General features: G+C 45.7%; 1 protein-coding gene across 11 annotated transcripts in view; it reads right to left on the bottom strand.

Moving 5' to 3' along the window:
* SYT16 (synaptotagmin 16) overlaps window positions 1-14,494 on the bottom strand; it is a 105,182-nt gene that overhangs the window by 42,558 nt on the left and 48,130 nt on the right. For 9 of the 11 annotated variants that reach the window (XM_087952315.1, XM_087952313.1, XM_087952317.1 and 6 more), the window contains exon 2: window positions 5,185-5,364. The exons of the other annotated variants lie outside the window; for them this stretch is intronic. In XM_087952315.1, coding sequence (XP_087808441.1) covers window positions 5,185-5,364 — 180 coding nt within the window. The remainder of the gene's footprint in view (window positions 1-5,184; window positions 5,365-14,494) is intronic. 11 annotated transcript variants of the gene reach the window in all.

Raw genomic sequence — 14,494 nt, forward strand, 5'->3', positions numbered from 1 at the left:
AAAGAAAATTAGAAAATTTAAAACACAAAAGACAAGGTACACTAGAAGCAACAAAATGGGCTTTTTGGCTTTCAGTATTTAGAGGAAGAAAAAAAAAGAAGAAGGGGTCATACAAGAAAATGGTAGGATAGTAACAGCTGACAGAAAGTAGACAGAACTCTACATTTTCTACTTTGCATCAGTAATCTTGCATCTTAATTTCAGCAAACTATTTGATTATGTTTCCCATGGGAATCTAGGAGTGGTCTACATAGCTGGTCACTATACCCAATGAGCGCACATTAACTGCTTTGCAACAAACCGAAAGGAAATATTGAGTGCTCTACTGTAGGGCTTCATTCAAAATATTTGAATATTTGTTGTTCAAAGTATTTATAAATGATTTCATTGAAGGCAGAATTATTATAAATTTGTAGTCAACACAAAAATGGGGAACAGCAACTACTTTAAAGAAAAGTATCAAACTTCTGAAAGATGTTAAGCTGAAATCATGGATAGAGATCAGCAAAATGAATGATAACAGCAACAAAATGTTGCCGAATTATAGAGGTGATTCAATTTGTACCAACTATTCCAAGACCTTTTCCATACATGCGAAAAGGAGCCCTATTTTATATACCTGGATGGTTGGTAATTCTGAGAAGCCATTTGCATTTGTCTCTATTAAATTTCACTGTGTCAGTTTCAGCCCATTTCTCTAACCTTTCAAGATCACTTTGAATCTTATTTCTGTCTTCTAGGACAGGGCTCTCTAACCTTGGCAACTTTAAGACTTGTGGACTTCAACTCCCAGAGTTCCTCAGCCAAAGCTGGCTGAGGAACTCTGGGAGTTGAAGTCCACAAGTCTTAAAGTTGCCAAGGTTGGAGACCCGTTCTAGGATATTGGCCATCCCACACAATTTTGTGACAATTGATATACCTTCTACATCTTCATCCAAGTCATTAATAAAAATATGAAAGAATAAAGTGCCTTTTCTTCAGTCATATATAGTTTAACATTCTACCTCATAAACAGTCACAGCAGATACTGGCACCTAGCAACCTTTGCCGAGTTCAAAAGCTATGCAAAGCTAGGTCTAGATTGGGACATTACTAGAAAATCTTAGGACTATAGACATAATGTTGACCCTAAACCTACATTGGCATATTCATGTAGTCACCAGGAATCAAGCTCAATGCAAGGATGCATTTATCCTACTCATCTGCTCTTTTCATGACTTATAAAGTTTGTATATCTCTCTGTTCACTTAATTGCTATTCACAGTAATGGGAGCTGGCAAGACATTCATGCATTGATATCAAAGATATCTGGAAGGCACCCATACTAGAAGCCAGTCAAAGTAATGGGGGAAATGGAACATGGTACAGTTAAGGCAGGGAAATGGTTGCTCCGCAGAAACCACCCTGCTTTTGACAGAAGATCCTCTTTGCTTTGGTTTTAGTGCCTGGGCAGGAATGTAAACAAATAAAACTTGACTGCCCCAATCACATTTAGATCTTGATAGATTTGACTTAGAATTTCAAAAGTCCAAAACTCCTTTCAAAATAATGCAGCCCACTCACACCTAGTTTTTCAGCCAACTTTCCTTTTGCTGTGCTACGTTCGTTGCATCCCAATTGGAGCTGTGCTTTTCCCTGCCCCAACCCCCAGCTAGTATAATCCACCTGCTTTCAAAAGCTGTGGTTAGAATCAATACAAATCTTTCCATTATAAGTACCATATTTTTCAAGGTTTTACTTGTCAATCACATGTTAAGTGAAAGAATCACTTTCAAATGCAAATTACTACAGCTTGGAAGCAAATGAATTCCCCTCCTCCTTCCCACTTTACTCCGTTTTAAAACTTTCCCTGTTTATTAATCATTCACTTTTTAAAAAGCTTCAATAAATATATGTTTGCAAGATCATCTCTGGCAGCTCCAAAAAAATGTCAACACCCACATAAAGGGAAGGAGAGATGTTGTCATTTAGAAAGGCTCCTCCATCGTGTTATTTGTCAAGAAGAAGAAAGATTTTGCAATTCTCACACAAAAGAAATTTTGAACAGAAGAATATCAGCATTTATATAATACTGGAACTATGGCAGAGAAGAAAATAGAAGGAGCCGAGCACAAGTACTGTAGAACCAGAAAGAAGTTTTAAAGCTATGGGTGGCAAGGACCAGGATCATACTGCGCACACACACACACACACCTCTCAATATCTACACACTTACAATGCATGAAAAGTGCCTCTTTCATGCACTGTTAAACGTGTATACCCAGTTTTATATTTATCAGGATTACATATGTTAGACTTGAAATACACTATTTTTAGCATGTATGTGCAAAGCAGACAATCTGCTTTGCAAAATCTGTCTGCAGCTCAACCAATCCCACTATGCTTCCCAGAAGGAACCATCTATCCTCCTTGAAAGTGATTCCAATCAGGAAGGTCCAGGAAAAACCGCTCAACCTTTTCTGCTGCTGCACATTGCTTAGAAATCCAACTAACTATAGGTTTCCAATTTGCCTTGTCTATTATTAATAGACTTCCATCACTGATAAGATAGAACAAGCTGGAATCTTAGGCTCTGAAGCAGATTTCAGATCCTAGCATGTGGCAAAGTTAGTAAGAAAAGCTTATTGGTTTTGATATATCAGGAAACAATGATTAATTGGGAGCTTCTGGGTTGCAATGCCACAAAAAGAAGATATAAGGGTTATGTATTTGATCAATTATGTCATCATACTGCTCCTATTTTCTTGACTTTTCACAAACTGCTCAAGACCTCATTATTTTACATCCTGAGCTAGGATGGGGATTGAGCCTCGTTGGTTGGCTTTTGGAAATTGGAGGTTGGTTTCTAATCACTTATCTTCTTTTTCTATGTATTTCCTTTTAATTTTCATCTGTCTAAGTCACTAAGACATTGGGCAGCCTCAAAATTGAAATAATTAAAAAAACAAAATGTGATCATTGGAATACAAATAATCCTAGATTTGTTTCCATCTTCTTATTGAGGCAGAGGAACAGTCCCAATGAAACAAAATCATTTCCCACTAGTTACCTATAGAACCCAAAGGTGTACTTTTCTCATGATTCTTCCTGTTTGTCACTCAGAGGAAAACTAAAATGTTTTATTCACAAAGAAGTAAGATCAAACTTTGTCCCGTACAAAGTTCCAGCTGACAACACACCCACTTTTATCCCCTGTGGGCTGTGGCTTGATGACTCAGCTCATTCTCTGACCCTCCTACTCCTCCTACGTTGCTGCTCACGTTTCTCCTTAAGATGCTGCTTAGGATCAAGCCAACATTCTTCCTCTTGACTCCCTGTCAGGGGTTGCTCCGATATGCCTTCCTCCTGATTAATCTCAGGCTGTTCCTCTCGGTTGTCTGATGAAACCTGAGGCATTATCAGGGAGGAAGGCATTGCCAGAGAGGAAGGTCCTGGGGAGGAAGGCATTCCCAGTTCCTCCTCCTCATCTTCCAAGTCCTCTTCCTCTAACAGCACAGGCTCGGGAATCGGAGCCACAACATGAACATATTTATATGACCCTGACACAATAAACTAAGCCATTCCTGTAGAGTATTCATCCAAGTCCAGAGCAATCATCATTTCAGGATAGCTACTAGTCAAAATCTGAAATCAACAATAAACTACTGCTCCAAATTCAGGGATGAACTAAGATCATTCATTCATTCTCATTAACTGACCAGTATACCTAAGTATGCCATTACATATCAATGAATGTCTTATATGTCTGAATAAACCACCTGAGTTGCCCCATCAACTCAGGTAATTCTTTTCTATACCAGAATAAGCACTATCCCAAAGACATTCACTATGTTTTCTTTTTGATTTGATTGTGTTTCTTATCCAATCCCATTTTCACCTCTGCTGTTTCAGATCATGCAACAAAAATTTAATCAAATTAAGCTTTAGATGCTCACTTTGTTTGTTACACACACACACACACACACACACACACACACACAAAATCTGCAAGCAAACTCTTCTTTTTGTTTTTAACTAATAAATTTACAACATGTTCTATTGATTGGGGATCAGCATTTCAATTTTTTAATGGTGAAAAAATACTTCATTGTATAAACAACCAGTGAGGAAGATCTGTAAATGGGCGAAAAAATCCCCCAGATAAAAATGTTCCAAGAATATAGTGAGTATGAGTGGGTGGGTGGATGGACGGGCGGATGGACAGATAGATGATAGATACAAACAGATACTATATCCTTTGCATACATCTTAATTTTATATTTTAAATGCTATGTCAGGGGTCCCCAACCACTGGTCCACGGACCGGTACGGTCCTGAACAACTCCACCGGCCGCTGGCTTGCTGGGCGCCGCATTTTTTGATGAAAAGCTTCCGGTGAGCTTTTCTGGGCAGAAAGCTCACCGGAAGCACGCTTTCATCAAAAAAGATGGCGGCGCCAGTGCTTCCGGTGAGCTTTTCCGGTAGAAAGCTCACCGGAAGCACGTTTCATCAAAAAGATGGCGGCGCCAGCGCTCCGTGAGCTTTCCGATAGAGCTCACCGAAGCACGCTCATCAAAAGATGGCGGCGCAGGTGGTGAGCTTTTCCGGCAGAAAGCCATTTCTACCCGGAAAAGCTCACCAAGTACGCCGCCATCTTTTTGATGAAAACGTGCCCGTGAGGTCACCGGAAGCACTTTTTCATAAAAAAGATGGCGGCGCCCAGCTGATGCCGGTACCGGGCCGCGGCGCCCAGCTGATGCCGGTACCGGGCCGCGGCGTAAAAAAGGTTGGGGATCACTGTGCTATGTCATATAGTATGCCTTAGTTTAATTGTGATGCTTCTGACACGAATCAACAAACATACATCTTAATCTGAAGGGAGCTGATTATCTATCACCAAGCAGAAAGCACACAGAAAGAAAAATTGTGAATCACCCAGGTGGCTCATGCCTTGTGTCCAAATTCTTGCAGGTTAAAAAAGAGATAAGCTGCAATACAACGTATGTTGTGATCTATTTTTGGAAAGAGAAAAGATTGATTATATAGTGCGAAGATTATAGGCATAGGAAAGCATTCTGGCTAAGCTAAAGTTTTGCAACTTGCATGCAATCAATATGAAAACAGAAATCAGTCATTAAAATCAACAAGAGGATATCACTGTTGCCCCCTGATGCTGTTGTTGCCAGAATATTACATATTACTTACCAAGACCCTCCCGAACCCCAGATTTTTCTTTGTAGTGCTTGTGCTTCCCCTGTTGCTCCAAGCAGGGAAGACCTCCAATCTTTTCAAAACAGAGCTTCTTGTTGATGAAGAGGGAGAGGACTGCAAGGAGAACTATAAAGACCCCAACAGCAGAGAGGAACCCAATTGCTTCAGGAGTAACTGGGAATAAAATGAGAGAAAGCAAATAGAATAAATGGAGATTGTACAAAAAAAAATATGGCAGAAATGCATGAACTGCATTTGCTACCAGAGGTGGTATTTAGCAAGTTCTGACCAGTTCTGGAGAACTGACAGCAGAAATTTTGAGTAGTTCAGAATACCACCTCTGGTTGGCCCCGCCCCCATCTATTCTCTGCCTCCCGAGTCCCAGCTGATCGGCTGGGTCTTCTTTTGTTGCCCTGCACAGGAGAACGGAGCTGGAAAGCAGGATAGTGGGGTTGGGAAAGAATGGGGATTTTACAGTATCCTTCCCCTGGAGTGGGGTAGGAATGGAGATTTTGCAGTATCCTTCCCCTGCCATGCCCACCAAGCCACGCCCACAGAACCAACAAGCCATGCCCACCAAACCATGCCACGCCCACCAAGCCATGCCCACAGAACCGATAACCCACAGAACTGGTATTAAAAAAACCCCACTATTTGCTATCAGCGTGTAGATATTGGGGGTGTTTACAGGGATCACCAGGAAGAGAGAATGAGAGAGTTGTAGCAGTTAAGATGCTGTCTTAGGTGCAAAGGTTCTAGTCCATCCTCAACCATACAGGCTCAAGGACCCCAAGGACATTGACTCTTTCTCAAACCATCTCAACTAACAATGTTATTGTTATGGCAAAAAAACAGGAAGGAAGGATGCTACAAGATCCTAAATGAAATTACAGATATACAGCTAACAAATAAATATTACTTTGTCTTCAGGATGAAAATCATCACTTCTGCCATCCCATCATAATTTGCAATGAACCACAATCCATTTCTATGAAAAATGGACAATGCAACCTCTGAAAGTCGGCAGCCAGTGGGCTACAACTAGTGCAGGCTTCCTCAAAGTGATGGTGATGTTCAATTCCACAGGCATCGGATATACAGGCAGTCCTGAACTAGCAACAGTTCGCTTAGTGGCCGTTCAAAGTTGCAACAGCACTGAAAAATGTGACTTATAACTGTTTTTCACAGTTAAGACCTTTGCAGCATCCCCATGACCATGTGATCAGATGCTTGGCAACTGTTTCTCATTTATGACGGTTGCAGTGTCTCAGCATCATGTGCTCTACTTTTGCAACCTTTTGACAAGCAAAGTCAACAGGAAAGCAAGGTTCATTTAACAACCGGCTTACTAACTTATCAACCGCAGTGATTCACCTAACAAATGTGGCAAGAAAAGTCATAACATTCACTTAACAAATGTCTCACTTAACAACAGAAATTTTGGCTTCCACTGTGGTCGTAATGTTCTGACCCAAACCTGGTTCCCAGAGAGCAAACACAAGACAAAGGCAGCAGCACAACCTTTTAATGTTTCATCTATGAATTCTGTTTCTTCACAGATAAAAGACTGATTCCAACTCATTAGCTCCGACAAGAAAGAGCCTTGCCAAGTTTTTTCAAGTCTGACCAAAAAACAACAGATAAGAAATACTTTACAACACAAGAGTCTTCAAATACCAATTGTAATGTTCACGAGGCTGAGTTTCAAAACATCTTTGCTTCCTACAAAGAATGTTCACTTCACAGCTGGCTTTTATCTTCTTGAAGGAGGGGCCATTACCTTGCAGCCTTACTGCCGAGTTGCCCATGCTGTTGTAGCTGCTCTTTCCTGCGAGCAATCCTGCGTGCACGCACACTTGGCACAGGCTCCTCAGGAACCTCCTCATCGCTGCTGCCAGATCCCACAATCTCTGAAGGCAGCAGTCCACTCCCTAATGGTCCTGGCCCCTCATCTGAGTCCTCACTCTCCTCAGCCGTCCGCACCTGCTACTGGCTAACCACAACACTTAAGTTGAGGACTACCTGTAGTAGCTGGGGAATTAGCTGAACTTCAGAAAGGGAAAGGGGCATGTAGAAATGACTAGACTAACCACAGTAAAAAGGGAACATCAAGTAGAGTTCCTGGCTTTGGCCATGTTCATTTGAGGGGTAGTGGCGCAGAAATTGTTTGCCATTACTGCCTTCTGGGATTTTTTAAAAATGCCCCCCTTATTTTATAGTTTCCATTAAATCTGTTCAGCTACGCGACTGATTTAATCATGTTAGACTAAACTAGGTTTAAAACTCCACTCAACTGCATTATCTTGCTTTGGTCTAGGGATGACAAATGTGGCCCTTCAAATGTTTGAACACAGGTAGTGCTACTAAAAATTGAAACTGAACAATACCTGTTAGCCACAGACAAACGTGTACAAGTTAGTGCACTGATTAGAAAAATAAAGCTGTTTCCATGGCAATCCTAAGATACAGCTTTGGCTAATGACCAAGAATCCTCAGTCTATTTTCATAATTAACAGGCAAAGAAATGTTTGAAAGAAATCTTTTACAATATACGTTAATGCAAACAGAGCATCTCACTTCAACTACATAAAACTAGTGGGTCTTTCATCAGGAACAAATCTTCAGCCACCTGGGCACATATGTGTGTGTAAATGAAGACACTTCGGCTAAGGCTGTCAGTGAAGTACAGTAGTATTACTGCACATGGCCTTTCATGTGGAGACTTCAAGGACAATGTAATCAGAAGCTATTGTCAATATTGCTACAAAAATAGCAACCAATTTGGGGAACAAGCCCACCATGGCTTCCAGTCAAAAGAAACTTTAGAAGTAGCTAGCTACTGACAGTTATACAGTTCCTGCCTTCCACCCTGATGACCAGCAGAAAGGTACACTAGCATAAAGGTAGTCCTCAACCTATGACCACAATTGAGCCCAGAATTTATGTTGCTAAGTGAGAAATTTGTTATTCTCCCTTGAGCCGCTTGGAGCATCCAGAGAGTGGGATGTGCTTCTGAGTCCTCTTCTTGCAGGCTGAGCTTTAGCTGAGGAAACGCTCCGCCTCCTCACGTGACTCCACGCAGCGTTCCCCCAGACTTTTGCTCAGCCTCGAAGAGTCAGGCTGTTGTTAGAAAGAGCTCCTTGGCTGATTCAAACATTCGTTATTCTGGCTAATTTCTTCTTCTCAGGTTTGGTTTTTTCTTTCCTTCTTCCTCCTGCGCAAAAGGTTGGGACTTAGGGGAAGTCTCCCCTCGCCCCTAGGGGCCAAGCGGGCGGGTTTGCAGCGTTTCGTGCGACCCCCATTAGTAGATCACGTCGCTGCCTCCGCACTGCCTTGTGGCGCGCAATTTCGCTGGATTCCCCCCCACCCAAAACGCCGACCGGGAAGGGCTAGTCGCCCCTTAAGGACACCAGGCGCGCTGAGCTAACCGGACAAGCCCTCCTTGCCATCCCAAAGGCGCCCGACATAGCTCAGCTCGCGGCCGCCATCTTGGTGCCGCATCGTGGTTGGGCGCCATTTTTTATTTCTGACTGTTGCTGCTGCGGTGGATGCAAACGGCTCAGACCCCTGGTCAAGAGCTTAATTTCTTTTAGCGATCTTCCTGGCTCACTCTCATTTATTGTTGGCCTCCCGCAGCCTTCATCGGGGCGAAGTTGCAGCCCCCCCCTCCGGTTTGTTGTCTGGAGGCCTGCTGCCAGAGGCCTCTCTCTCTCTAGGCCTCAGGCGTTTATTTGGTCAATCCGGCCTGTACCGTGATACCTTTCTAGTTCATTTACTGTTATTGTTTATATAAAAAAAAAATCAAAAATCAAAGTTTATATATAAAGTTATATATATTTATATCTATATACATAGATAACCTTTACAAAAAAAAAGTTTATATACCTGTACATATATTATATATATATATATATATATATATATATATATATATATATATATATATATATATATATATATATATATATATATATATATATGTGTGTGTGTGTGTGTGTGTGTGTGTGTGTGTGTGTGTGTGTGGATCTTTGGTTATTCGGGGGTTTCTCCCGCGTAAGATTGGAAGTATCTAGGCAACGTTTCGATGAAGTCTCATTCATCATCTTCAGGCTTCTGTCTTCAGCTCTGTGCTTCTCAGAGTGATGTGAGCTTGCAGCTGCTTCTTCCTTTTAACTGCTAGTGGGGATGTGACTTGATTGGTTGGGGCTTGGCTGTGTTCTGATTGGGTGGGGGTGTGTTCTCATTGGTTGGGGGTTTGGCTGTGTTCTGATTGGTTGGGGGTTGGCCATGTTCTGATTGGCTGGAGGTGTGTTCTGTTCAGGTGGGGGCTTGGTTGTGCTCAGGTTGGTCTTAGTTACTGGGGATTTGAACTGGTGAGCTGTGATCTTGCTGTTTGGCTTCGAGTTCGTGGTCGTGCTGCATCTTCATGGTGGGGGTCAGTTCGCTTCATGTATGGCTCAGAGGAGTTTGAAGTGGGTAGTGATGCAGCTGCAGTGCGGCTTCTGGTCTGTGGTCGTGTCTCATCTTCTGTGTGGGTGTGAGTCTGCTTTTTACGTGGAAGTGTGGTGGTGGCATCTTGTGTGGCCCTCGTGGGTGTGGGTCTGGTGTCATTCATCATGTTAGGTACTTGTCTGTTTATGAGGGCAGGTTTCCAAATGGCTGGTAAGCGGGAGGTGTCATCTCTTTTATTCATGCTGTGTGGGCGTTTTTCTATCTCTATGGCTTCTCTGATTATTCTGTTGTTGAAGTGTTCGGTTTTGGCGATAGTTCTGGTATTTTTAAAGTCAATCTCATGTCCTGTGGCTTTGAGGTGTTGGACCAGGGAAGAGGTCGGTTCTTCTTTTTGATTGAGTTCTTATGTTCTTCAACACGTGCACTTATTCTTCTGTTAGTTTGTCCAATGTATGTGGTGGGGCAGGCGGTGCAAGGGATTTTGTATACTCCTTGGTTTTCTAACTCGATTTTGTCTTTAGGGTTTCTTAGGATGGTGGATATTTTTCTGTTTGTGCAGAATGCTGTTTTAATGTTGTGTTTTTGGAGGATCTTGCTGATTTTGTCTGTAGTGCCTTTTATATATGGGAGGAGGGCTTTGCCATTCTCTTGTTCTCTGTCTTGGATTTTGGTGTGTCCTAGGGAGCCATTGGGTTTTTTGTATACCAACAACTTCCTCACACACCTCAACAGCCTACACCCCAAAATACAATTCACCATGGAAACAGAAGCTAACAATTAACTTCCCTTCCTAGATGTCTTGGTATACAAAAAACCCAATGGCTCCCTAGGACACACCATCTACCAGAAGAAAACACATACAAACCGCTATCTACACGCACTCTCACACCACCACCCAGCACAGATCAATTCCGTAGCTGAGACACTCATCTCCAGAACAAAATGCTTACCTGATGAACAACACCTAAAAACCGAACTAAACACTCTCACCAACGTACTAACAGCCAATGGATTCCAAAGAAAGAAGATTACCCACCTAATCCAAAAAGAAACCCCAACCAAAATCCAAGACAGAGAACAAGAGAACGGCAAAGCCCTCCTCCCATATATAAAAGGCACTACAGACATATTAAATTCCAAAAGGGGGAGCGGGCCAGCTCAAACTTCACCCGGCCCTATTCACAGGCCAATTCTAGGCGAGCCAACTGCCTGTTGCTATTATGTTTATTATTATTATTATTATTATTATTATTATTATTATTATTATTATTATTATTATTATTATTATTATTATCTTTAACAAAATGACAGACGACAATCTCTCTAAACAACCTTCCTTGAAGGCTAAGGCAAAGTCCCACTACTTGCGCAGGAAGGCCAAGGAACCTTCCAAGGCCTCCCAACGAGACGCCTTAAGGCGCCATAAGGCATTGGAAAAGGAGTTTGATAGGTGATCAAGGAAGTCCCGCTTGGGGCCTTCAGCCCTTCCTCCTCCCACTCCCTCCACCTCTACTCAACCTCTTCCCCTCCAGACCCGTCTTCCCTATCTAGGCGCAGTCCACTTCAGGGTCACTTGACCCCTGGACCACCGACCAGACGGACCCCTGAAACCACCTTTACACCTACGGCGCTGGTCTGCACCAGGAAGAACCTCTACATCCGAGGTTCCACCCACATCAAGGCTTGGATGGAATCGGCTATCCGCCAGGGCATCGTGGAGGGCCTGCAGCACATGTCCAGATCAGGCTTCTCTCCACGGGCTCCCGAGCACAACTCTTTATCCATCAGATCCCTTCCACAGCCGGATCCCGGTTGGTCAGATACTCTATCAGAGGGACAGCCTCTCCCGGTAGGGGCCCAGGAGGAGGAGGAAGGGGATTTTGGTGACTTCAGGGAAGAGGAAGAGGATTCCTGGATGGGATCCTCCGTTATAGTGAGCCCCCCTTAGAGGCGGACATCATGGAGGGGAGATGTCGGAGGACGAGGGGCCTCTCCCGACCAACCCGTATTCGGGGCTGTTCAAGCCACATATGTTTAAATCCCTCCTCTTTAAAGCCAAGAACGCCTCTGGTCTTCTTCCCCAGTCTCCTCTGCCCTACACCCTGCCTCAGAGGAACCAGAGGACTCCATTTTCACACAACCAGTGGTGGAGGCTGAGGTCATCCCGACCCCACCCATCTTCGTAGACCTAGTGGCGAAACAACTTGCTTCCACGGGGCCCCCCTACACCCTCTAGCCAAGACAAGAGATTCTTTAATCTCGATTCGGCAATGTCAGCCTTCTGAGCATCCCGGAGGTTGACGATCCCATTGTGGGCCTTGCTTCCTCCTTCTACCCCCAGTGAGGCCTTAGAGGCCTTGAAACCTGAGGATAAGCGGACGGAACTGGCATTGCGCCGGGCCCATCTATCCGACACTTGGGCCATTAAATCGGCTACGGCCGCTTCATTCTTCACAAGGTCCTCTATCCGCTGGCTTCGACAGCTGAGAGAACACATCCCTGCGTCCAATGTGAGAGCGCACCAAGACATAGCGAAACTGGTGGCCGCAGCCGAGTTCTCAGCTGACGCCACCTACCAATCGGTAAAGTTCTCTTCCAGGGCCATCACGCCGCATGTCACAGCTCGCCGCCTGCTGTGGCTCAAGCACTGGCAGGCGGATGTTAAAAACAAAGTCAAGCTGGCCACGGCTCCCATCAAGGGAGACAAACTGTTTGGCCCGGCCTTGGAACCCCTGCTGGTCGAGGGCCGCAGCAGGAAGTATCTGCCCTCCCTTTTTCGGAGGTCAGAGACAAGAGGCCCGCAGCCCTTTCGGAGGGGCTTCCCCGCCCTTCTACCAACCCCCTTCCCGCCCAGATACCGAGACCCCTTCCTTCCGATCCCAGGATCGTTCAGACTCAGGCGACAGAAGCAGACGGGCGGCAACTATAAGAGGCCCTTTAGGGGATTGGGGGAGGCCCTACCGCCGAACCAGATAGAACTTCTTCCTCCCTCCCCATCGGCGGCCGCCTCAGACACTTCGCGCCCAATGGGACAAATCCACATCCAATGCATGGGTTAGGGACACCGTCAGGTTTGGTCTCGCCTTGAGTTCCGGTCTGCCCCCGCTGATTGCTTCATCTCCTCCCCACCTCAAGGGATCCCGCCAAACGTGCACTAATGGATGCAGCCATCCAACATCTGCTTGACATTCAGGCCATTCAACCCGTCCCACTGGCCCAGAGGGGACGGGGATTTACTCCCACCTCTTTGTGGTGCCCAAGCATTCTGGGGATGGAGACCTATATTAGACTTAAAACGGCTAAACCGCCACCTTATCCAGCACAAATTCAAAATGTACACCTTGCAATCGATTCTCTTGGGTACCAGGCGGGGAGACTGGTTATCCTCCATAGATCTTTCGGAGGCATACCTCCATATTCCAATCCGGTCCTCTCACCACAAATTCCTCAGGTTCCGTTATAATAACCTTCACTATCAATACGTGGCTCTCCCCTTTGGTCTGGCCTCGGCCCCCAGGACCTTCACCAAGGTCCTCGCGGCCCTGGCGGCTCACCTCAGGAGCGTTCCTGTCTGCCTCCACTGCTATTTGGACGATATCCTTATTCTCTCCCCGTCCAAGTCCCAGGTAGTCAGGGATACCAGGGTCACCCTCTCCGCTCTACTGGCACACGGGTTCCTCGTCAATTGGCAAAAGAGCCAACTGACCCCATCCACCCGAATCACCCACTTGGGAGCTATAATCGATTCGGTTTCAGAAAAGGTCTTCCTCTCCTCGGACAGGTTCCTCAGCATTCAAGCTCTGGTCAAACAGATTAGGCGATCAAGGAGGGTGGCGTTACTTGACCTTTCTAAATTATTGGGTAAGATGGTGTCATGCATCTCAATTATTCCCTGGGCCCGTTTACACAGCAGATCCCTTCAGTGGTTCCTGCTCCCATTCCAAAGATCCGGAAGAAGCAACTCAAGTCCAGAGTCAAGGTACCTCCAAGGATCCTCACGTCTCTCCTCTGGTGGACCAACCCCGCCATCAACAGGGGCCACCTTCTTCACGGAACCTCAACGGCTTACCCTCACCACGGATGCCAGCCTATCCGGTTGGGGCGCTCACGCCAACTCGCTCTCGGCACAGGGCAAGTGGTCGCCGATCGAGCAAAGATGCAGCATCAACTGGCTGGAGCTTCATGCCGTCCACCTGGCCCTGCGCAGCTTCCTCCCCCTGGTCCGCGGACGCCACGCCCTTATTCTCATGGACAACATCACGGCCAAGGCCCATATCAACAGGCAAGGGGGCACCCAGTCTATTCAGTTGATGAGGGAGGCCGAGCGCCTCTGCCGTTGGGCAGAATCCAACCTCCTCTCACTAAAAGCCGAACACATCTCCGGAATCTCCAATATCCAGGCGGACTGGCTGAGCAGGGCCACGGTGGACCAAGCAGAATGGCGCCTCCATCCATCCCTATTCAAGGAGGCGTCCAGAATATTCGGCCTACCGGTGGTGGATCTCTTCGCTTCCCGTCCAATGCACAGCTTCCACGGATTTTCTCCAGGTACCCGTCTCACGGGTCGGAGAACCACAACGCACTACGCTGCCCATGGCCCCCAGGGCTCCTATATGCCTTCCCTCCGCTGCCATTAGTTCCCAGAGTCATACAGAAACTCATCCACGAGAAGGCAGACCTGCTCCTGGTGGCTCCTTATTGGCCCAGGCGACCGTGGTTCGCGGACCTCCACAATCTATCGGTAGCGCCCCATGGAGGATCCCGGACAGGGCCTCCCTCTCTCAGGGCCCCTTCTGCATCCGGAGCCTCAATGGCTCCAGTTAGCCGCCTGGAGGTTGAACGGATCCGTTTG

Source organism: Notechis scutatus, chromosome 1, assembly GCF_049901735.1.
Source record: "Notechis scutatus isolate UNSWTSFEM ecotype Mainland chromosome 1, rNotScu1.2, whole genome shotgun sequence".
Lineage (NCBI taxonomy): Eukaryota > Metazoa > Chordata > Lepidosauria > Squamata > Elapidae > Notechis > Notechis scutatus.